Source organism: Neolamprologus brichardi, unplaced genomic scaffold (genome assembly GCF_056152115.1).
Source record: "Neolamprologus brichardi isolate AB-2024 unplaced genomic scaffold, ASM5615211v1 NODE_ptg000108l+_length_69967_cov_1, whole genome shotgun sequence".
Lineage (NCBI taxonomy): Eukaryota > Metazoa > Chordata > Actinopteri > Cichliformes > Cichlidae > Neolamprologus > Neolamprologus brichardi.
In genome coordinates, this window is record NW_028270083.1 from 12,408 (window position 1) to 32,310 (window position 19,903).

The 19,903-nt window shown below is 43.2% G+C and overlaps 1 protein-coding gene across 1 annotated transcript in view; it reads right to left on the minus strand.

Annotated features, from left to right (window-relative positions):
- Window positions 1–348: 348 nt before the first annotated feature.
- Window positions 349–19,903, minus strand: part of LOC148095109 (ribonuclease inhibitor-like) — a 36,720-nt gene continuing 17,165 nt past the window's right edge. The window contains exon 5 of the mRNA XM_087837076.1: window positions 349–1,551. Coding sequence (XP_087693202.1) covers window positions 1,365–1,551 — 187 coding nt within the window. The 3' untranslated portion in view covers window positions 349–1,364. The remainder of the gene's footprint in view (window positions 1,552–19,903) is intronic.

Sequence of the window (19,903 nt, forward strand, 5' to 3'; positions counted from 1 at the left end):
GTTGGAGTTGTTAGTGGCTGTGCAGTCAGCACCACAGTCCAGGATGAGACAAGAAACCTCCACGAAGATGGCCCCAACTGACAGCGTGCTCAGTGAATACCTCAGGCAGCAGAAACCCAAGAATGAGGAGGAAGGCGAGGAACCATCATGGAAGGACAGGCCCCTGCCCGGTATGTACCACCGGCAGATAGCGGAGGTGGCTGATATCCAGAAATCCTACCAGTGGCTGGACAAAGCTGGACTGAAAGACAGCACAGAGGCACTAATCATGGCAGCACGGGAATAAGCACTGAGCACAAGATCCATAGAGGCTGGGGTCTATCACACCAGGCAAGACCGCAGGTGCAGGCTGTGTAAAGATGCCCCAGAGACAATCCAGCACAGAACAGCAGGGCGCAAAATGCTAGCAGGCAAGGCATATATGGAACGCCATAACCAAGTGGCCGGCATAGTGTACAGGAACATCTGTGCCGAGTATAACCTGGAAGTCCCGAGGTCAAAATGGGAGATGCCCCCAAGGGTGATGGAGAATGACCGAGCTGAGATCCTGTGGGACTTCCAGATACAGACGGACAAAATGGTGGTGGCTAACCAACCGGACATAGTGGTGGTAGACAAACAGAAGAAGACGGCCGTAGTGATCGATGTAGTGGTTCAGAGAAGAACTTGAGAAGATGTGGAGGGTGAAGGTGACGGTGGTCCCAGTGGTAATCGGTGCAGTGACTCCCAAGCTAGGCGAATGGCTCCAGCCGATCCCGGGAACTACATCAGAGATCTCCGTCCAGAAGAGCGCAGTCCTAAGAACAGCTAAGATACTGCGCAGGACCCTCAAGCTCGCAGGCCTCTGGGTAGAGGACCCGAGCTTGAAGGATAAACCGCCCGCAGGGGCAAGCTGGGTGTTATTTACACCCAGCTATATACACACATATATACACATATATACATTATTGTACAGGTCTGTCCACTGAGCTCTTTAGGAACCCCAACAATCCAGATGTGATGGTTCCAGCTGTTAACTGGAGGAATTACATCCAAACATCTACTCTCACTAAATTCTTCCTCACCTACAGACTGTCTTCTTCACTGCTTTAAACTTGCAAATGAATGCAGTCATTGGTCTGCGTGCTGCTTTGTTCAGAGAGCTCATTGGCTGTTGACAGTGTTTGATCAGAGTGTGTCAGCCATTACTATGGTGACCATAAAGGTCAGAAACAGGAAGTGTTTGTGTCCAATCCTGAAGCCTGTCACCATTCTCCTCTCACAGCTTCACTGAGAAGCTGCAGCTTTACAGGAAACACTGGATCTTTGTTTCACACCGACTGCGTTTAGTACAATAATGCTGACAGCACCACCCACTCACTCCATCACTCTACTGACCTCAGAATCTCCAGTCTATAGTCTGGACGCTTCTTAAGATCCCTCAGCTGCTTGACATCTGGATCCTGCAGCTTGTTTCCCCACAGGTCCAGCTCTCTTAGATGGGAGGGGTTGGACTTCAGTGCTGCTGCCAGATAATCACAGCTGATCTCTGACAAACAACAGTTCTTCAATCTGTATAAAGAATGAAAGATGTGAGTTTATTAGACAAAGTGTGTACTTGAAATCATTTAGTGTTTCATAATCTGTTCAGAGCTGAAGTTTGGTAGATAGCTATGACATGCTAATCCCATCCAGCAGCTGTATTCTATCTGTAAGCTGATCCCTGCTGACCCAGGCACAGGCACTTTTTAATATACAAATTACAACCTTTAATGTCTGCGAAGGTTCTCAGTCATCCAGGTCATCGTAGTCAAAGGAGCTTGCAAAGAAAAGCGTCTGGACTTCTTTAAGTTGCTTAAAGACGCTTTTCTTTGCAAGCTCTTTTGACTACAACCTTTAATAGAAACCTAAACATACTTTATATGCCACAGACTGCTCCCAAACACGAGGGGGCAAATAATACCTCTAAAACACTTAGGTTGGCTTTATTAAACGTTACATCTTTAGCTGGGAAAACATTTTTAATTAATGATTTAATCACTGAGCACAGCCTTGATTTTATGTTTTTGACTGAAACTTGGTTGGACCAAAGTAACAGTGGAGCTGTTCTCAACGAGACGACCCCTCCTAACTACAGTTTTATCAGTGAGGCCAGGGTGAGCAGGAGAGGAGGAGGGTTTTTATCAAAAACCCCAAAAGTTATAACATAATCCTAAAACCCATTTCAAATTAAACCTTAAATCCCTCTCTTTGACACATCTCATGTGTCAAACTCAAAATGCTTCACCCAAGCTTAGGAAATTAAAAGAAAAAGGTTAGTCGTATCATCTCTCAAAACAGCTCAGCCATCCTCTTCTCAGGTATATCTGCTCCGGCCCTGCAAACCTGTGTTTAAGGAATGAAATCAATTTAATCATCATGTCACATCTTTTTGAACTCCTGGCTCCATCCACAGCCTGCATCCTTGGAACTTCCTAAAAACAAAACCTGAACTTCACATTTCATAGTCAGTTTTCCCCACTTATGATCCAATCTGTGTTATAAAAAATAAACTTAAAACAGAACAGTTATCAGTCATGTGTTTCTTCAGTTAATGGTAACATGAGTTATATCAAAAATGTTTCCCCTTTAGCATTTGGCATTCTCCCACCCATATAATGTACTACCATAATCTAACCCCAGTCAATAAAACAGAAATTTTCTCAAAGCAAACGTCAGCAACCCAAAATCAGCATCCCCAAAATTAAGTCTTCCACTCCTCCTGCTTATGGGAAAAACAAAGCAAAGCAAATTATACCCTTTCTCTTGCTGGCATGACAAATTTTTTGTCCACATTTATTCATCCCAAATTTGGTCCAGTCACACAAATTCACTCACATGCATTCACACCAGGTATTGCTAATAATGGAGACTCAAGCGCAAATAATCAGATTCTCCACTCTCAGCAAAATGAGCTCATTCATTTGTTTTATTTGGTTTTTAGGAAAATGCTTCTTTATGCTTTTAGACTGGATTGGCTCGCGGTCCAACCTTTTAGACAGAGACTTAGCCTTCTCCTCAACCAATTGTAATCTGGAAAGCCCACCTTATACCCGTTTTCCCGAAAATTTTCAGCACTGTTAATTCACCCCCCCTTCAGGCCTGCTTAGAACAAAAATGAGAAAAAAAGAGAGCTGATTATTAGCTCATCACAGCACAAAACAAAATCACCTGACAAGTTTTCTCTAAGTGCACTGTTACAAAAATAATGGGCCCCTCTTAGACATGTCCATGTTTAAGAAAACTCCCTCTATTAAAAAAAACAAAACAAAACAAAAACAACACAAACCTAACTGACAGAATCAACCCATCACTACAACAACAACCTCAAAAATCTTAAACACACAAAAGTTTTGCCACCAGGGTCCAGACACTCCCAGGTCGACTGACATAATTTCACCTCCTCAATACACCGAAAATCTTGTTAAAACCACACAAGTTGCACGCAACAATCGCCCCCTTTATGCACTTTAACATACTTAGATTCAGCATAAGATATAAACCCATTACAACAACGTATCATCACTAAACTATAAATTTCCTATCCAAATCTGCACTTCTGAACAGACCTGACCACTAAATTTATTTAACCTGTTACTTTATCATTAAATTTCACCAAGTAATCCTCCTCAGTCACTGCTCTGTTTCCTCAATTGAGAGCCTCAGTCACACAGACACACAGGAAGCTTCTTCGTCACGACTCACTCCAGCTAATTTGCATACTGAGTCATATCTCAACAAGTTACCATGACAAGAGAAATACATGTTTAAACCTTACCACATTATTGAATTGTTTTCATTTTCTTTCTATACTAATCACTTGCTTTGATCAATCAGTACAAGAGCACTCCTAAGTCACTCTTATAAAAACTACTTTAATCCCTTTTCTTTTTTTTCCATAACTCACTCCCTTTGTCATATGGCTTCTTTGAGTTATTCCTCAACTTCAAGCTTTAAGTGTATTTTATTAAACATTCACACCATTTTAACACTCATACAAGTAGCAAGCTGATTTTCATTGCGTATGTTTGTGTTCTTAGCCAGGTTTAATCAATGTTCAGTTCAGTTCAGTTCTTTTTTATTTCAAACATATACATTCACCAACGTTTCATAAAATCATTCCATGCAGTTGTTTGAAAAGGAGTAGGCAGAAGTATATACTTATTTAGCCCTACCCCCTCAGGTTTACATCCTCATCATCTAAATTTGAACAACAAAAACGTATACAACGCCTTTTTTGAGTTTTATTTTAAACTGGTTTATATCACTACTGACCTTTATTTCTTCTTCTAACTCATTCCAGAATTTAACTCCCGCTATTGAAATAGACATCCTTTTCAATGTTGTTCTTACTTTTTGTAATTTTAAATTCCACTTCCCTCTAAAATTATACCTCCCTACTCTTTCTAAGAACCATTTACTTATTTCGATTGGGAGCATCCCTTTCCTTGCCTTATATATTATTTGCACTGTTTTAACATCCCTAAGTTAATTTAAAAGTTTCCAAGACCCGAGGACGCACCTCTGCTACCCAAAAAAGCGCAGACAAAGAGACTCAAACTCTTAGCTTATTCCAGGATGCCCTGTACCCCACCGTCAAGCCAACCGAACTAACCCTATTCGCCGATAGGTCAAGATCGCGCGTCCGCGACCAGGACGGGGCGTAAACCCCAGGCCGCACTGCCGTTCTTGAAAAATTTATAATACTTTATAACAACAATCAACACCCAAAACAAGTGTATGACTGACGCAGATCTAACCTGATGACCAATGGGGACTTCAACCCACAAAATGACCAATTCCCTAACTTTCCTACTTGGGACTCCAACCCAATTTCACTGTTTTCCTTTTCCTTGGGACTCCAACCCAGTACTGTAACTTACAAACTTCCAAACCTCATGAGATTTTCACCAAAATCAAAACAGACATTTACCGGCAATTTTTACTGAATAGACATTTAATTTTATCATCCAATTCAGCACACTTCGGATAAAATCAACAGGCCTGTTCCTACGTCTTTTATAAAGGTGCCTGTCCACTCAGTTCGATTGCCAGGTCACGCCTGCCCGTCTGACCACCACGGACCACCAAATTTCTCCATCTACACCTCCAACTCTCTCCCTCCTCAACCACCGGACGAGCCCCCAAACTGTCACGGATTCAAATGTTGAGGAGGGATACAGGAGGAATTCCAAAATAACAACACTGATCCGGCCGGGTGGAGTCAAACGATGATTTTAATGAACACGCGTGGGAGATGAACACTGTACGCAGACAGCATCAATCTCGCTCGAACAATACACAATCAGTTGTTTTTATACCATCAGGGAAATTTATAACGCCCCCTCATGCGTTAAGCAGATACAGTATATGCATACGTCAAATCAAAACCACGATGACTTTTAACACAGTTTGAAAAAGCAACATCGCCTCGTCTCCATGCCAGGTGTCTTCCTGTCGCTGCTGGACGCTCGCTTATCGTCTGGAACATCAGGCACACATTCTGCAACAAACTGTTCTTTTGAAGGCACAATTTTGCAGTTTCAAGCTTTTACAAAATATTATTCGAACCTTCATCTACCCCTGAGTCTAACTGCTGTGTACGTGTGTGTATGTGTACGTGTGTGTGTGTGTGTGGCTCGACCTCACACAAACTTTGTCTTATGAGAAGAGAGGCCAATTCGCATGTGCATAATAACCTAACTCTAACTATATCTGTAATATGTTGAATAAATGTTTTAATCAAGAACCTCTACTAAAAGCTTAATCAAACGATATAAATGAATAAAAGACTATAATGAATAACCTGGTTATTCAAATAGCATCCTCCCAACAGCTCCTCAAAGTAACTTACACTTAGACTCTGCTTTAGTTTCACTTTCACAAACACACTCAAAAGCCTGCAGTTTCCTGTCTACTTTGCACAGAGTGTACTCAGAGTTAGGCCCTTCTTTTATAACCCAACAGAATCAGCACATACACATTTAAGATTATAACAAGCATTCAAAAGCATTTAAGATTATTGATTTAACTCAACAGTTTAAAGTGGTTATAACTGCACCTGTAATAAAGGCTAATTGGGTACCAATATGTTTAAACATCTGAATGCAAAATCAATATTAATTATTAATGCAATGGTAATGATGATGATTATTAACAATAGCAGCAAAATATTTCTCTAATCCCTTAAAAATATTTTTTGTTTGCTTTGTTTCACACATGGTACAGCAGTAATTCATTCCCATACACAACCTTCCTTTCAATTAAAGTAACACTGTTTCCATGCATGAAAAGGAGCAGGAAGAAGAATCAATTCTTATTGATACCTGCCCCCTATCTGTGATAATACAAGTAGGCATCCAAAATTACACTCTGACAATTTTCTGCACATAACAAAATAAAACAAAGCAAACAGAACAATATACTCAACAATGAGCAATACCACTAAATATCAAACTAAAAGGATCATTTTTCTACAATTAAATTCTATTCTTTTCAACTTCTTTATATTGGTTTATCATTTTATTCTTATAGCAGATTTTAAATTGAGAAACATTTATACAACACTTAAGATGATCACTGAGAGAATTCCAGTTTCTTATGCCTATGACTGTTGGACACATTTGCCTTTGTGTGGTTCGAGCAAACCGGTGCTTAAAATAAAACTTCCTTCTGCCCTCCCCATTTTCTGAACACAATACAAATAAACTTTGTAACTTAAGAGGTAGTGTTTTATTTTTTGCCCTAAACATAATAGTTAAAGTCTGTAATTTCACTATGTCTTCTTGTTTTAATAATTTCAATTTTATTAATAAATTATTAGTGTGTTCTCTATATTTAACATTATGCATAATTCGAAGCGCTCTCTTCTGTAATAAATATAATGGTTTCATATTACTCCTCCGTGAATCGCAACCTTATCGTGGTGGAGGGGTTTGTGTGTCCCAGGGATCCCAGGGGCTATGTTGTCTGGGGGCTTTTGTCCCCCTGGTAGGGCCTCCCATGGCAAATTGGTCCTGGGTGAGGGACCAGACAAAGAGCGATTCAGAAGACCCCTATGAAAAAAACACAGAGGGAACAGTTTACCCTGCCCGGGATAGGGTTACCGGGGCCCCGCCCTGGAGCCAGGCCCGGGGAGGGTGCCCGAGGGCGAGCGTCTGGTGGCCGGGCCTTAGTCCATGGGGCCCGGCCGGGCACAGCCCGAAGAGGAGACATGGGCCCATCCTCCCGCAGGCCCACCACCTGCAGGAGGCGCCATAGGGGTCGGGTGCATTGTGTGCCGGGTGGCGGCCAGGAGCGGAGGCCCTGGCGGACTGACCCCCGGCTGCCAAGACTGGCAATAGGGACATGGAATGTCACCTCTCTGGTGGGGAAGGAGCCTGAGTTAGTGCGTGAGGTTGAGAGGTACCGGCTAGATATAGTCGGGCTCACCTCTACGCACGGCTTGGGCTCTGGAACCAGTCTCCTGGAGAGGGGCTGGACTCTGTCTCAGTCTGGAGTTGCCCCTGGTGAGAGGCGGCGGGCTGGGGTGGGTATTCTAATATCCCCTCGGCTTGCTGCCGGTACGTTGGGGTTTTTCCCGGTGGACGAGAGGGTTTGTTCCCTGCGCCTTAGGGTCGGGGAACGGGTCCTGACTGTCATCTGCGCTTATGCGCCGAGTGGCAGTTCGGAGTACCCAGCCTTCTTAGAGTCCCTGGGGGGGGTGCTGGAAGGTGCTCCACCTGGAGACTCTGTTGTCCTGCTGGGAGACTTCAATGCTCACGTGGGTAACGACAGCGAGACCTGGAGGGGCGTGATTGGGAGGAACGGCCTCCCTGATCTGAACCCGAGTGATGCTTTGTTATTGGACTTCTGTGCTAATCACAGTTTGGCCATAACGAACACCTTGTTCGAACATAAGAGTGTCCATAAGTGCACGTGGCACCAGGACGCTCTAGGCCGTAGGTCGATGATCGATTTTGTAATCGTATCACCAGACCTGCGACCATATGTTCTGGACACTCGGGTAAAGAGAGGGGCTGAGCTGTCAACTGATCACCACCTGGTGGTGAGTTGGATCAGGTGGCGGGGGAGGACGCTGGACAGACCTGGTGCACCTAAACGCGTAGTGAGGGTGTGCTGGGAACGACTAGCAGAGGCCCCAGTCCGCGAGATCTTCAACGCACACCTCCGGCAAAGCTTCAACAGCATTCCGAGGGAGGCGGGGGACATCGAGTCCGAATGGACCATGTTCAGCGCCTCCATTGCCGAAGCTGCTGCATTGAGCTGCGGCCGCAAGGTGGTTGGTGCCTGTCGTGGTGGTAATCCCCGAACCAAATGGTGGACACCAGAGGTGAAGGGAGCCACCAGGCTGAAGAAGGAGTCCTATCGGGCTTGGTTAGCCTGTGGGACTCCGGAGGCAGCCGACAGGTATCGACAGGCCAAGCGGAATGCGGCTCGGGCAGTGGCTGAAGCAAAAACTCGGGTGTGGGAGGAGTTCGGAGAGGCCATGGAAAAAGACTTTCGGACTGCCTCGAAGAGGTTCTGGCAAACCGTCAGGCGTCTCAGGAGGGGAAAGCGGTGCTCTACCTGCACTGTGTATAGTGCTGGCGGAGCGCTGCTGACGTCGACTGAGAAAATTGTCAGGCGGTGGAAGGAATACTTCGAGGACCTCCTTAATCCCACTGACGCGTCTTCCAAGGAGGAAGCAGAGTCTGGGGATGAGGGGAATGACCCGCCAATTTCTGGGGGCGAGGTCACTGAGGCAGTTAAACAACTCCTTGGTGGCAGAGCCCCTGGTGTTGATGAGGTCCGCCCCGAGTTCCTGAAGGCTCTGGACGTTGTAGGGCTGTCCTGGTTGACACGCCTCTGCAATGTTGCGTGGAGATCAGGGGCAGTACCCGTGGATTGGCAGACCGGGGTGGTGGTCCCCATCTTTAAGAAGGGGGACCGGAGGGTGTGTTCCAACTACAGGGGGATCACACTCCTCAGCCTCCCCGGGAAAGTCTATGCCAGGGTGCTGGAAAGGAGAGTTCGTCCGCTAGTCGAACCTCTGATGCAGGAGGAACAATGCGGTTTTCGTCCTGGTCGCGGAACACTGGACCAGCTCTTTATCCTCTCGAGGATACTTGAGGGTGCATGGGAGTTTGCCCAACCAGTCTACATGTGTTTTGTGGACTTGGAGAAGGCATTCGACCGTGTCCCTCGGGGTGTCCTGTGGGAGGTGTTGCGGGAGTATGGGGTGTCTGGCCCATTGCTACGGGCCATTCGATCCCTATACAACCGTTGCAAGAGCTTGGTTCGCATTGCCGGCAATAAGTCGGACTCGTTCCCGGTGGGTGATGGGCTCCGCCAGGGCTGCCCTTTGTCACCGGTTCTGTTCATAATTTTTATGGACAGGATTTCTAGGCGCAGCCAAGTGGCGGAGGGCTTTCGCTTTGGTGGCCTCAGGATCTCATCTCTGATCTTTGCGGATGATGTGGTTCTGTTGGCTTCATCGGGTGAGGGCCTCCAGCTCGCACTGGAGCGGTTCGCAGCCGAGTGTGAAGCAGCGGGAATGAGGATCAGCACCTCCAAATCTGAGGCCATGGTTCTCAGCCGGAAAAGGGTGGAGTGCCCACTCCGGGTCGGGGATGAGGTCCTGCCCCAAGTGGAGGAGTTCAAGTATCTCGGGGTCTTGTTCGCGAGTGATGGGAGAAGGGAGCCGGAGATCGACAGACGGATTGGGGCTGCAGCTGCAGTAATGCAGACGCTGCACCGGTCCGTCGTGGTGAAGAGGGAGCTGAGTGTAAAAGCGAAGCTCTCAATTTACCGGTCGATCTACGTCCCTACCCTCACCTATGGCCACGAGCTGTGGGTAGTGACCGAAAGCACGAGATCGCGGATACAAGCGGCGGAAATGAGCTTCCTCCGAAGGGTGGCTGGCATCTCCCTTAGAGATAGGGTGAGAAGTTCGGCCATCCGGGAGGGGCTCAGAGTAGAGCCGCTGCTGCTCCACATCGAAAGGAGCCAGCTGAGGTGGTTTGGGCATCTGATAAGGATGCCCCCTGGGCGCCTCCTGGGTGAGGTGTTCCAGGCATGTCCCACCGGGAGGAGGCCCCGGGGCAGACCCAGGACACGCTGGAGAGATTATATCTCTCGGCTGGCCTGGGAACGCCTTGGTGTTCCCCCGGATGAGCTGGAGGAGGTGGCTGGGGAGAGGGAGGTCTGGGCCTCTTTGCTTAGGCTGCTGCCCCCGCGACCCGGCCCCGGATAAAGCGGATGAAGATGGATGGATGGATGGATGGATGGTTTCATATTAGTCACATATGTATTCCCCCATACTTCAACACAATAAAAATATAATATTCTCATTGTCTTGTAATCTAATATATATCTAACATTACCCAGGATATAAATACTTTTAGCCAACTTTTTTTTTAACATGTTCAATATGTGATTTCCATGTTAACTTGTCATCCACTATTACACCCACAAAATGGAATTCTGTCACTCTTTCAATTAATACTCCCTCTATAGATAATACTATCTCTTCCTCCTTTACACGGTTTCTGAATATCATAAATTTGGAATTTGTTTTTTCCAAATTCAGTGATAACTCATTTACATCAAACCATTTTTACATTTTTTTCATTTCAATAGCCATAATTTTAGCCAATTCTTTCAAGTTCTCTCTGGAACAATAAAAATTTGTATCATCTGCAAACAAAACAAAATTTAACATTTTTGACACATCACAAATGTCATTTATATATAAATAAAGTTTTGGTCCTAAAAGACAACCTTGAGGGACCCCACATTCTATCAGATGAATTGCCTAAACACTGCACATACTGAAACCTATTATCTAAATAGCTGCTTAACCAGTTCAATACTATTCCTCTCACACCATAAGTTCTTAACTTAGAAATCAAGATGGAGTGTTTCAGAGTGTCAAAAGCTTTTTTTAAATCAATGAATACCCCTATAGTATATTTATTATGATGTGTTGCTGATGAAATGTCTTCAATAGTATTCATTAATGCTATTGCTGTTGATCTGTTCTGTCGAAAGCTTTCGCTTAACAGTTGATGTTTTTCAATGAAACTATCAAATCTTTGTGCAAAGAGTTTTTCAAGCACTTTAGAAAACTGTGATAGCAATGATACTGGTCTATAATTATTAAAACTATGTCTGTCTCCTGATTTATAAAGAGGGATAACTTTTGCCACTTTCATTCGGTCAGGAAATACACCCATATAAAATGAGAGATTAAAAATATAACAGAGAGGTTTGATTATACAATCCACGGTCTTTTTTACGATGACCATGTCTAACCCATCACAGTCAGTGGATGTCTTGTTTTTAGATTCTGCTACAATAGCTATGATTTCTTTTTCAGTGATTTCCCCTAAAAACATAGACTGTACCACTCTGCTATTTCCTTTCCATTCTGAATCATCCTGTTTTCTAAATAAGACAGGGGTTGCTGTCTTATTTAATGAATCATTTCAATGTAAGCAGCTATCTCCTGGAAGTTTTCAGTCTTTTGAATATGTGGCTTTACAGCTGAAAGCCCCATCCAAAGTTGTGTTTCTTAATGTTTACAGGCCTCCCAAATACTGCACAGACTTTTTTTTAATGATCTCAGTGAACTGATGTCTGTGATCTGTATTGATTTCGACTGTGTAATTATTGTTGGGGATTTTAACATCCATATGGACAACCCTCAGGACAAAGGGACTAAAGACCTGAGTAACACTCTGGGCAACTTTGGGCTGACTCAGCATGTAACAGAGGCCACACATAATAGAGGACACACTCTTGACCTACTGATCTCCAAGGGCCTGAGCATTTCAAAGGTCACTGTGTCTGTTGTGGGCCTGTCTGATCATTACTGTGTTTTCTTTGAAAGTAAAATTTCAGCCCACATAAATATATATCAACACAGTGATCACAAAACAGTGTATAACTGAATACAGTAGGGCAGACCTTCCCAAAGTGTGGGGCCCGCCCCCTAGGGGGGGCGCAGCAGGAAAAGAGAAAAAAAAACCAACAACGCTTGGACACTGCTAGCACGGGGCGCCTACACAAACGCAAAGCAGGAGATGAAGCATAGCTGAATATGTTTCCAAACCAACTTCATTCTAAGCCAAAGACTAGAATATATGATGAAGCATATCTGCCCTTTGGTTTCACCTGCGCAAGTGCCGAGGTAGGTCTCCCTGCAGAATTGGTTTTCCTTTTGTCGGGAGCAGCTGGGATGTTTAAATCACGAACAAACAGTATCCCACATTCTCGATTTTTAGTTCACAAACACTTGTTGTAATGACTAACTACTCCTGACATTTTGGAGATGTTAGCTCTTTATACAGTAAAGTTACAGTGGGATAAAAATAACATCAGGCTGGTTTGCGCATGTGCGCGCATGCACGTGCGAGGGGGGGCACGAGCATTTTTCTTGTAAAACAAGGGGCGCCCAGCAAAAAAAAGTTTGGAGATCTTTAACCAGGTCTTCCCATTAACACCTGACCTGTCCAGAGGTTCAGTCAATGAGCTCGTCAATAGCTTCAATGCTAAAATGTTAAATGTAATGGACACTATTGCTCCCATTAAGGTGAAGGTTATCTCTGGAAGGAAGAAGTCTCCATGGAGAAACTCCACTGCCTGTCCTGTCGGTGGCGCTGTCACTTGGTGTTCGCTCGCTCTGTGGTATAGTATCGCTTCCTGTTCCTGCTCAAACACAGTGGTGTTTCTGAGTAGCTTATTTGCTTAGCAGTTTAATTAACAACTTTTAATTACATTCTTTTTTTCTTTTTTTTTTTTCACAGTATAATCTTCACGTGCTTCATCCGAAGCACACTTTCTGTGTACTCACTACCTAATTTATAGCCAAAGTATTCACTCACTGTCTCTGTACTGTTTCGCTAGCTTAGCTCGTAGCCGACTCGTTAGCACCATGGCTACTTCACCTGTCCCTTCTGCACTTTCTTGCTCATTGTGTCAGATGTTTAGTTACTCCTCGGCCTCCTTTAGCAGTAATGATATCTGTAACAAATGTAGCATATTTGCAGCTCTGGAGGCCAGGATTACTGATCTGGAGACTCGGCTCTGCACCCTTCTCTCACCCTTAGCTAGCCAGGCCCCTGTAGCTGGTGCAGCCGAAGATAGCGTAGGCCCCGCTAGCTGTTCCCCGGCAAATCCCAAGCAGCTGCGGAAAGAAGGCGGCTGGGTAACGGTGAGGAGGAAGCATAGTCCTAAACAGAAGCCCCAGGTACACCACCAACCCGTTCATGTGTCTAACCGTTTTTCCCCACTCGGTGACACACCCGCTGGGGGTCAAACTCTGGTAATTGGTGATTCTGTTCTCAGACATGTGAAGCTAGAGACACCGGCAACCATAGTCAATTGTCTTCCAGGGGCCAGAGCAGGCGACATTGAAGGAAATTTAAAACTGCTGGCTAAGGGTAAACGTAAATTCAGTAAAATCATAATTCACGTCGGCAGTAATGACACCCGGTTACGCCAATCGGAGGTCACTAAAATCAATATTGAATCGGTGTGTAACTTTGCCAAAACAATGTCGGACTCTGTAGTTTTCTCTGGTCCCCTCCCCAATCAGACCAGGAGTGACATGTTTAGCCGCATGTTCTCCTTAAATTGCTGGCTGTCTGAGTGGTGTCCCAGAAATGATGTGGGCTTCATAGATAATTGGCAAACCTTCTGGAGGAAACCTGGTCTTCTTAGGAGAGATGGCATCCATCCCACTTTGGATGGAGCAGCTCTCATTTCTAGAAATATCGACAAATTTATTAAACCCCTCAAAACATGACTATCCAGAGTTGGGACCAGGAAGCAGAGTTGCAGTCTTACACGCCTCTCTGCAGCTTCTCTCCTCCTGCTACCCCCCCAAAAACCCATCTCCATAGAGACTGTGTCTGCTTCCAAAAAGACAAAAAACAAACTAAAAACCAGCAACAAACAACTTAAACATTTACAAAGAAAGAACAATACAGTATCCACATCTGAACCAAAGAGTAAAACAGTGAAATGTGTTGAAATTATTAAATATTAGGTCTCTCTCCTCCAAGTCTCTGTTAGTACATGACTTAATAATTGATCAACAAATTGATTTACTCTGCCTTACAGAAACCTGGTTGCAGCAGGATGATTATGTTAGTTTAAATGAATCAACACCCCCGAGTCATTCTAACTACCAAAAATCTCGAAGCACAGGTCGAGGGGGTGGTGTGGCAGCAATTTTTCACACCAGTTTATTAATTAATGAAAGACCAAGACAGACTTTTAATTCATTTGAAAGCCTGATGCTTAGCATTGTCCACCCCAGCTGTGAAACTCAGAAACCAGTCTTACTTGTTATCATCTATCGTCCACCTGGGCCTTACACAGAGTTTCTGTCTGATTTCTCAGACTTTATATCTAATTTAGTTCTGAGCTCAGATAAAATAATTATTGTGGGTGATTTTAACATCCATGTTGATGCTAAAAATGACAGCCTCAACATGGCATTTAATCTGTTGTTAGACTCAATTGGTTTCTCTCAAAATGTAAAAGAACCCACCCACCACTTTAATCACACTCTAGATCTTGTTTTAACATATGGCATAGAAACTGAACATTTAACAGTGTTTCCTGAAAACCCTCTCCTGTCTGATCATTTCTTGATAACATTTACATTTACAATAATTGATTACGCAGCAGTGGAGAGTGGACTTTATCAAAGTAGATGTCTTTCTGAAAGCGCTGTAACTAAGTTTAAGAATATAATCCAGCCACTGTTATCATCGTCAATGCCCTGTACCAACATAGAGCAGAGCAGCTATCTGAACGCTACCCCAACAGAGGTCGATTATCTTGTTAATAATTTCACCTCCTCACTACGTACGACTCTGGATACTGTAGCTCCAGTGAAAACTAAGGTCTCTAATCAGAAGTACCTGACCCCGTGGTATAATTCTCAAACACGTACCCTAAAGCAGATGACTCGTAATCTGGAGAGGAAATGGCGTGTCACAAACTTAGAGGATCATCATTTAGCCTGGAGAAATAGTTTGTTGCTTTATAAGAAAGCCCTCCGCAAAGCCAGAACAGCTTACTACTCATCACTGATTGAAGAAAATAAGAACAACCCCAGGTTTCTCTTCAGCACTGTAGCCAGGCTGACAAAAAGTCAGAGCTCTTTTGAGCCAACCATCCCTTTAACGTTAACTAGTGATGACTCTTTTTCTCCAATTGATCTTTCTGAGTTAACTTCAATAATTACTTCCTCCAAACCATCAACGTGGTTTGGTTGTCTTTTAGACCCCATTCCTACAAAAGTGCTCAAAGAAGTCCTGCCATTAATTAATTCTTTGATCTTAAATATGATCAACCTATGTCTAATAATCGGCTATGTACCACAGGCCTTCAAGCTGGCTGTAGTTAAACCTTTACTCAAAAAGCCATCTCTAGACCCAGCAGTCTTAGCTAATTATAGGCCAATCTCCAACCTTCCTTTCATATCAAAAATCCTTGAAAGAGTAGTTGTCAAACAGCTAACAGATCATCTGCAGAGGAATGGTTTATTTGAAGAGTTTCAGTCAGGTTTCAGAGTTCATCACAGCACAGAAACAGCTTTAGTGAAGGTTACAAATGATCTTCTTATGGCCTCTGACAGTGGACTCATCTCTGTGCTTGTCCTTCTTGACCTTAGTGCAGCATTCGATACTGTTGACCATAATATCCTGTTAGAGCGATTAGAACATGCTGTAGGTATTACAGGTATTGCACTGCAGTGGTTTGTATCATATCTATCTAATAGACTCCAATTTGTGCATGTAAATGGAGAGTCCTCTTCACACACTGAGGTTAATTATGGAGTTCCACAGGGTTCAGTGCTAGGACCAATTCTGTTTACATTATACATGCTTCCCCTAGGCAGCATCATTAGAAGACATAGCATACATTTTCACTGCTATGCAGATGACACCCAGCTCTATCTGTCCATAAAGCCAGATAACACACACCAACTAGTTAAACTGCAGGAATGTCTTAAAGACATAAAGACTTGGATGGCCACTAACTTTCTGCTTCTTAACTCAGATAAAACTGAGGTCATTGTACTCGGCGCTGAAAAGCTTAGAAATATGGTATCTAACCAGATTCTTACTCTGGATGGCATTACCTTGGCCTCCAGTAACACTGTGAGGAACCTTGGAGTCATTTTTGACCAGGATATGTCCTTCAACGCACATATTAAACAAATTTGTAAGACTGCGTTCTTCCATTTGCGCAACATCTCTAAAATTAGAAATATCCTGTCTCAGAGTGACGCTGAAAAACTAGTTCATGCATTTATTACTTCCAGGCTGTACTACTGCAATTCATTATTATCAGGATGTCCAAAAAACTCACTGAAAAGCCTTCAGTTAATCCAAAATGCTGCAGCAAGAGTACTGACAGGGACTAGAAAGAGAGAGCATATTTCTCCTGTTTTGGCTTCCCTTCATTGGCTTCCTGTTAAATCCAGAATTGAATTCAAAATCCTGCTCCTCACATACAAGGTCTTAAATAATCAGGCCCCATCTTATCTTAATGACCTTGTAGTACCATATTACCCTATTAGAGCACTTCGCTCCCACTCTGCAGGCCTACTTGTTGTTCCTAGAGTATTTAAAAGTAGAATGGGAGGGAGAGCCTTCAGTTTTCAGGCCCCTCTTCTGTGGAACCAGCTTCCAGTTTGGATTCGGGAGACAGACACTATCTCTACTTTTAAGATTAGGCTTAAAACTTTCCTTTTTGCTAAAGCATATAGTTAGGGTTGGACCAGGTGACCCTGAATCCTCCCTTAGTTATGCTGCAATAGATGTAGGTTGCCGGGGGATTCCCATGATGCATTGAGTTTTTCCTTTCCAGTCACCTTTCTCACTCACTATGTGTTAATAGACTTCTCTGTATTGAATCATATCTGTTATTAATCTCTGTCTCTCTTCCACAGCATGTCTTTTATCCTGTCTTCCTTCTCTCACCCCAACCGGTCGCAGCAGATGGCCGCCCCTCCCTGAGCCTGGTTCTGCCGGAGGTTTCTTCCTGTTAAAAGGGAGTTTTTCCTTCCCACTGTCGCCAAAGTGCTTGCTCATAGGGGGTCATATGATTGTTGGGTTTTTCTCTGTATCTATGAAGCGCCTTGAGGCGACATTTGTTGTGATTTGGCGCTATATAAATAAAATTGAATTGAATTGAATTGAATTGGTGAAAAATGAAAAAAGAGAGTGTAGGAAAGCTGAGCGCAGATGGAGAAAAACAAACCTCCAGGTTCATTATGACATCTATAAAGAGAAACTTCACAATTATAATTTACAACTGAGGAGTGCAAGGAGGTCCTACTTCTCTGACATAACCAAAAACAGTCATAGTGCTCGGGTCTTATTTGCTACAGTTGACAGGCTAACAAACCCTCCTGTGTCAGTGGCAGCTGAACTTCATTCGACCATGGCCTGCAATGACTTTGCCAGATTCTTGACAGAAAAAACCCAAAAGATTAGAGAAGCAATTGGTACATCAACAGCAGATTCAGGATATGTACTGTGTTCACTGAAAAACTGTTTAAACACCATCAAACAGTTTCATTCTATTAACAGCAAAAACCTGGAGGACATCTTAGGTCAACTGAACTCCTCCTCTTGCTGTTTAGATGTCCTGCCAACAAGTTTTTTCAAAAAGGTCTCAAAGACTTTGGAGTCAGACCTGTTACAGATCGTCAACTTTTCTTTAATGTCAGGTGTGTTTTCAGAACCACTAAAAACTGCTGTAATTAAACCTATACTGAAAAAGGACAATCTTGACAAGACACAAATGAACAACTACAGGCTGATCTCAAATCTCCCATTTTTAAGTTAGATCATTGAAAAAGCAGTTTCTCAACAGCTCAATTACTTCTTAAAACAGAATAACTGCTCTGATGCCTTCCAGTCAGGTTTCAGACAGAACCACAGCACTGAATCCGCTCTGACTAAAGTGTTCAATAACATATGTCTGAATACAGACAGTGGAAAAATGTCAGTCTTAGTTTTACTGGATCTCAGTGCAGCATTTGATACAGTTGACCACAACATATTACTCACACGACTGGAGAACTGGGCAGGTCTTTCAGGAACTGTACTAAAGTGGTTCAAAACATACTTAGAAAACAGGAAATACTTTGTATCAATAGGTAACTTCACATCTGAGCAGACAAGTATCACATGTGGAGTTCCCCAAGGTTCCATCTTGGGACCCCTTCTGTTTAACATTTACTTGCTCCCACTGGCACAGATTACAAAGAACAACAAAATAAACTATCATAGCTATGCAGATGACACACAAGTATATATCACAATGTGGAAGCGAATGGATTGATGGATGGAAGATCTGATGTCTCAACAGGACCTGGAAAAACTAGTCCATGCATTCATCTTTAGTAGGCTTGATTACTGTATCAGCATCTTTACAGGTCTACCTAAAAAAAAAATCAGTCAGACAACTACAGCTCATTCAGAACTCTGCTGCTCAAGTCCTCACTAAGACCAAAAAAGTGGACCACATCAGTCCAGCTCTGAGGTCTTTACATTGGCTGCCTGTCCGTCAGAGGATGTACTTTAAAGTTCTGATGCTGGTCTATAAAGCTCTGAATGGTTTAGGAAGAAAATACATCATTGACATGTGAGATTATTATTCTATCATATGTTATCCTATGCCTGTAATCGAAATGAGTGAATCATTATACTGCTGTAAGCCGCATCATACTTTTTATTATAGAGAGTATAATTAGTATGTAGCCGTAGTTCTAGTTTGCATTATACTGCTGAATTAAAAAGAATGTGAAAATCATTAGATTCATTAGATAGGTTTGTATTATCCTATACTGTTGATTTACTGTGAATGAGTTACACTGTCTCATGACATTTCATACTGCTGAGTTAAGAAGAGAGCACAAAGCACATTCCACAGGAGCTTCACCCCCTTGTTGGAAGCAGATAAACAGGGAGCAGAGGTCATAACTTGGGCGCTGTGTGAGAGAAAGAATGTGAATGTTTAGGCTTTTATGACAAGGTGGGGGCCACTAGAAGCTATAAGAGCTTGAGTAACCCTCCACCAGTTTGAGATTTGCTGTGACCCTCTTCATGCATGTCTCCCCATCCCCATGGTATTTGCTCTTTAAGAGTTGAATTGTATGAAATAAAGGATCGTTGATTGAGCATTTATACACCGAGTATTGTCCTTCCTTCAGCCCAAAGATCGAAAGAATTGGGAGTAATTAACAGACCTCCTGATCCACTATGAACCTTCCAGATCCCTCAGATCATCTGGATCCATTTTTTTTTAATCAGTTCCCAGAGTCAGAACCAGACAAAGAGAAGCTGCATTCAGCTTTTATACTCCATATATGTGGAACAAACTCCCAGAAAGCCTCAGATCAGCTGAAACACTCAGTTTGTTTAAATCCAGGTTGAAGACTCACCTGTTCTCAGCTGCATTTGAATAAAACCCCAAATCCACACTTTTAAGCTTAAATTTCAAAACTTACATTTTAACTACTGATTTTATCTACTGTTCTGATTTTATCTACTGTTTTTTTTAATCAATTTTAAATCATGCTTTTTATTTGTTTTTGTTTTTGAATGTCTCTATAAAGTACTATGAATCACCTTGTTGTTGAATTGTGCTATATAAATAAACTTGCCTTGCCTATCGGTCAGCATCTGATTATCCTGCTGTTAGCTTCATTCCACAGAAAACTGATAGAAACTAACAGAGTTCATTAAGAATAAAGAGAAATGTGATGATTTAAAGCCTTTGAAGTGCTTCAGATGATCTCTGTTCACTTCTGTCCACTCATTCATTCATGTAAGCTTTCTAATGCAGCTTTGATCTTCACAGTCTGCTTTAT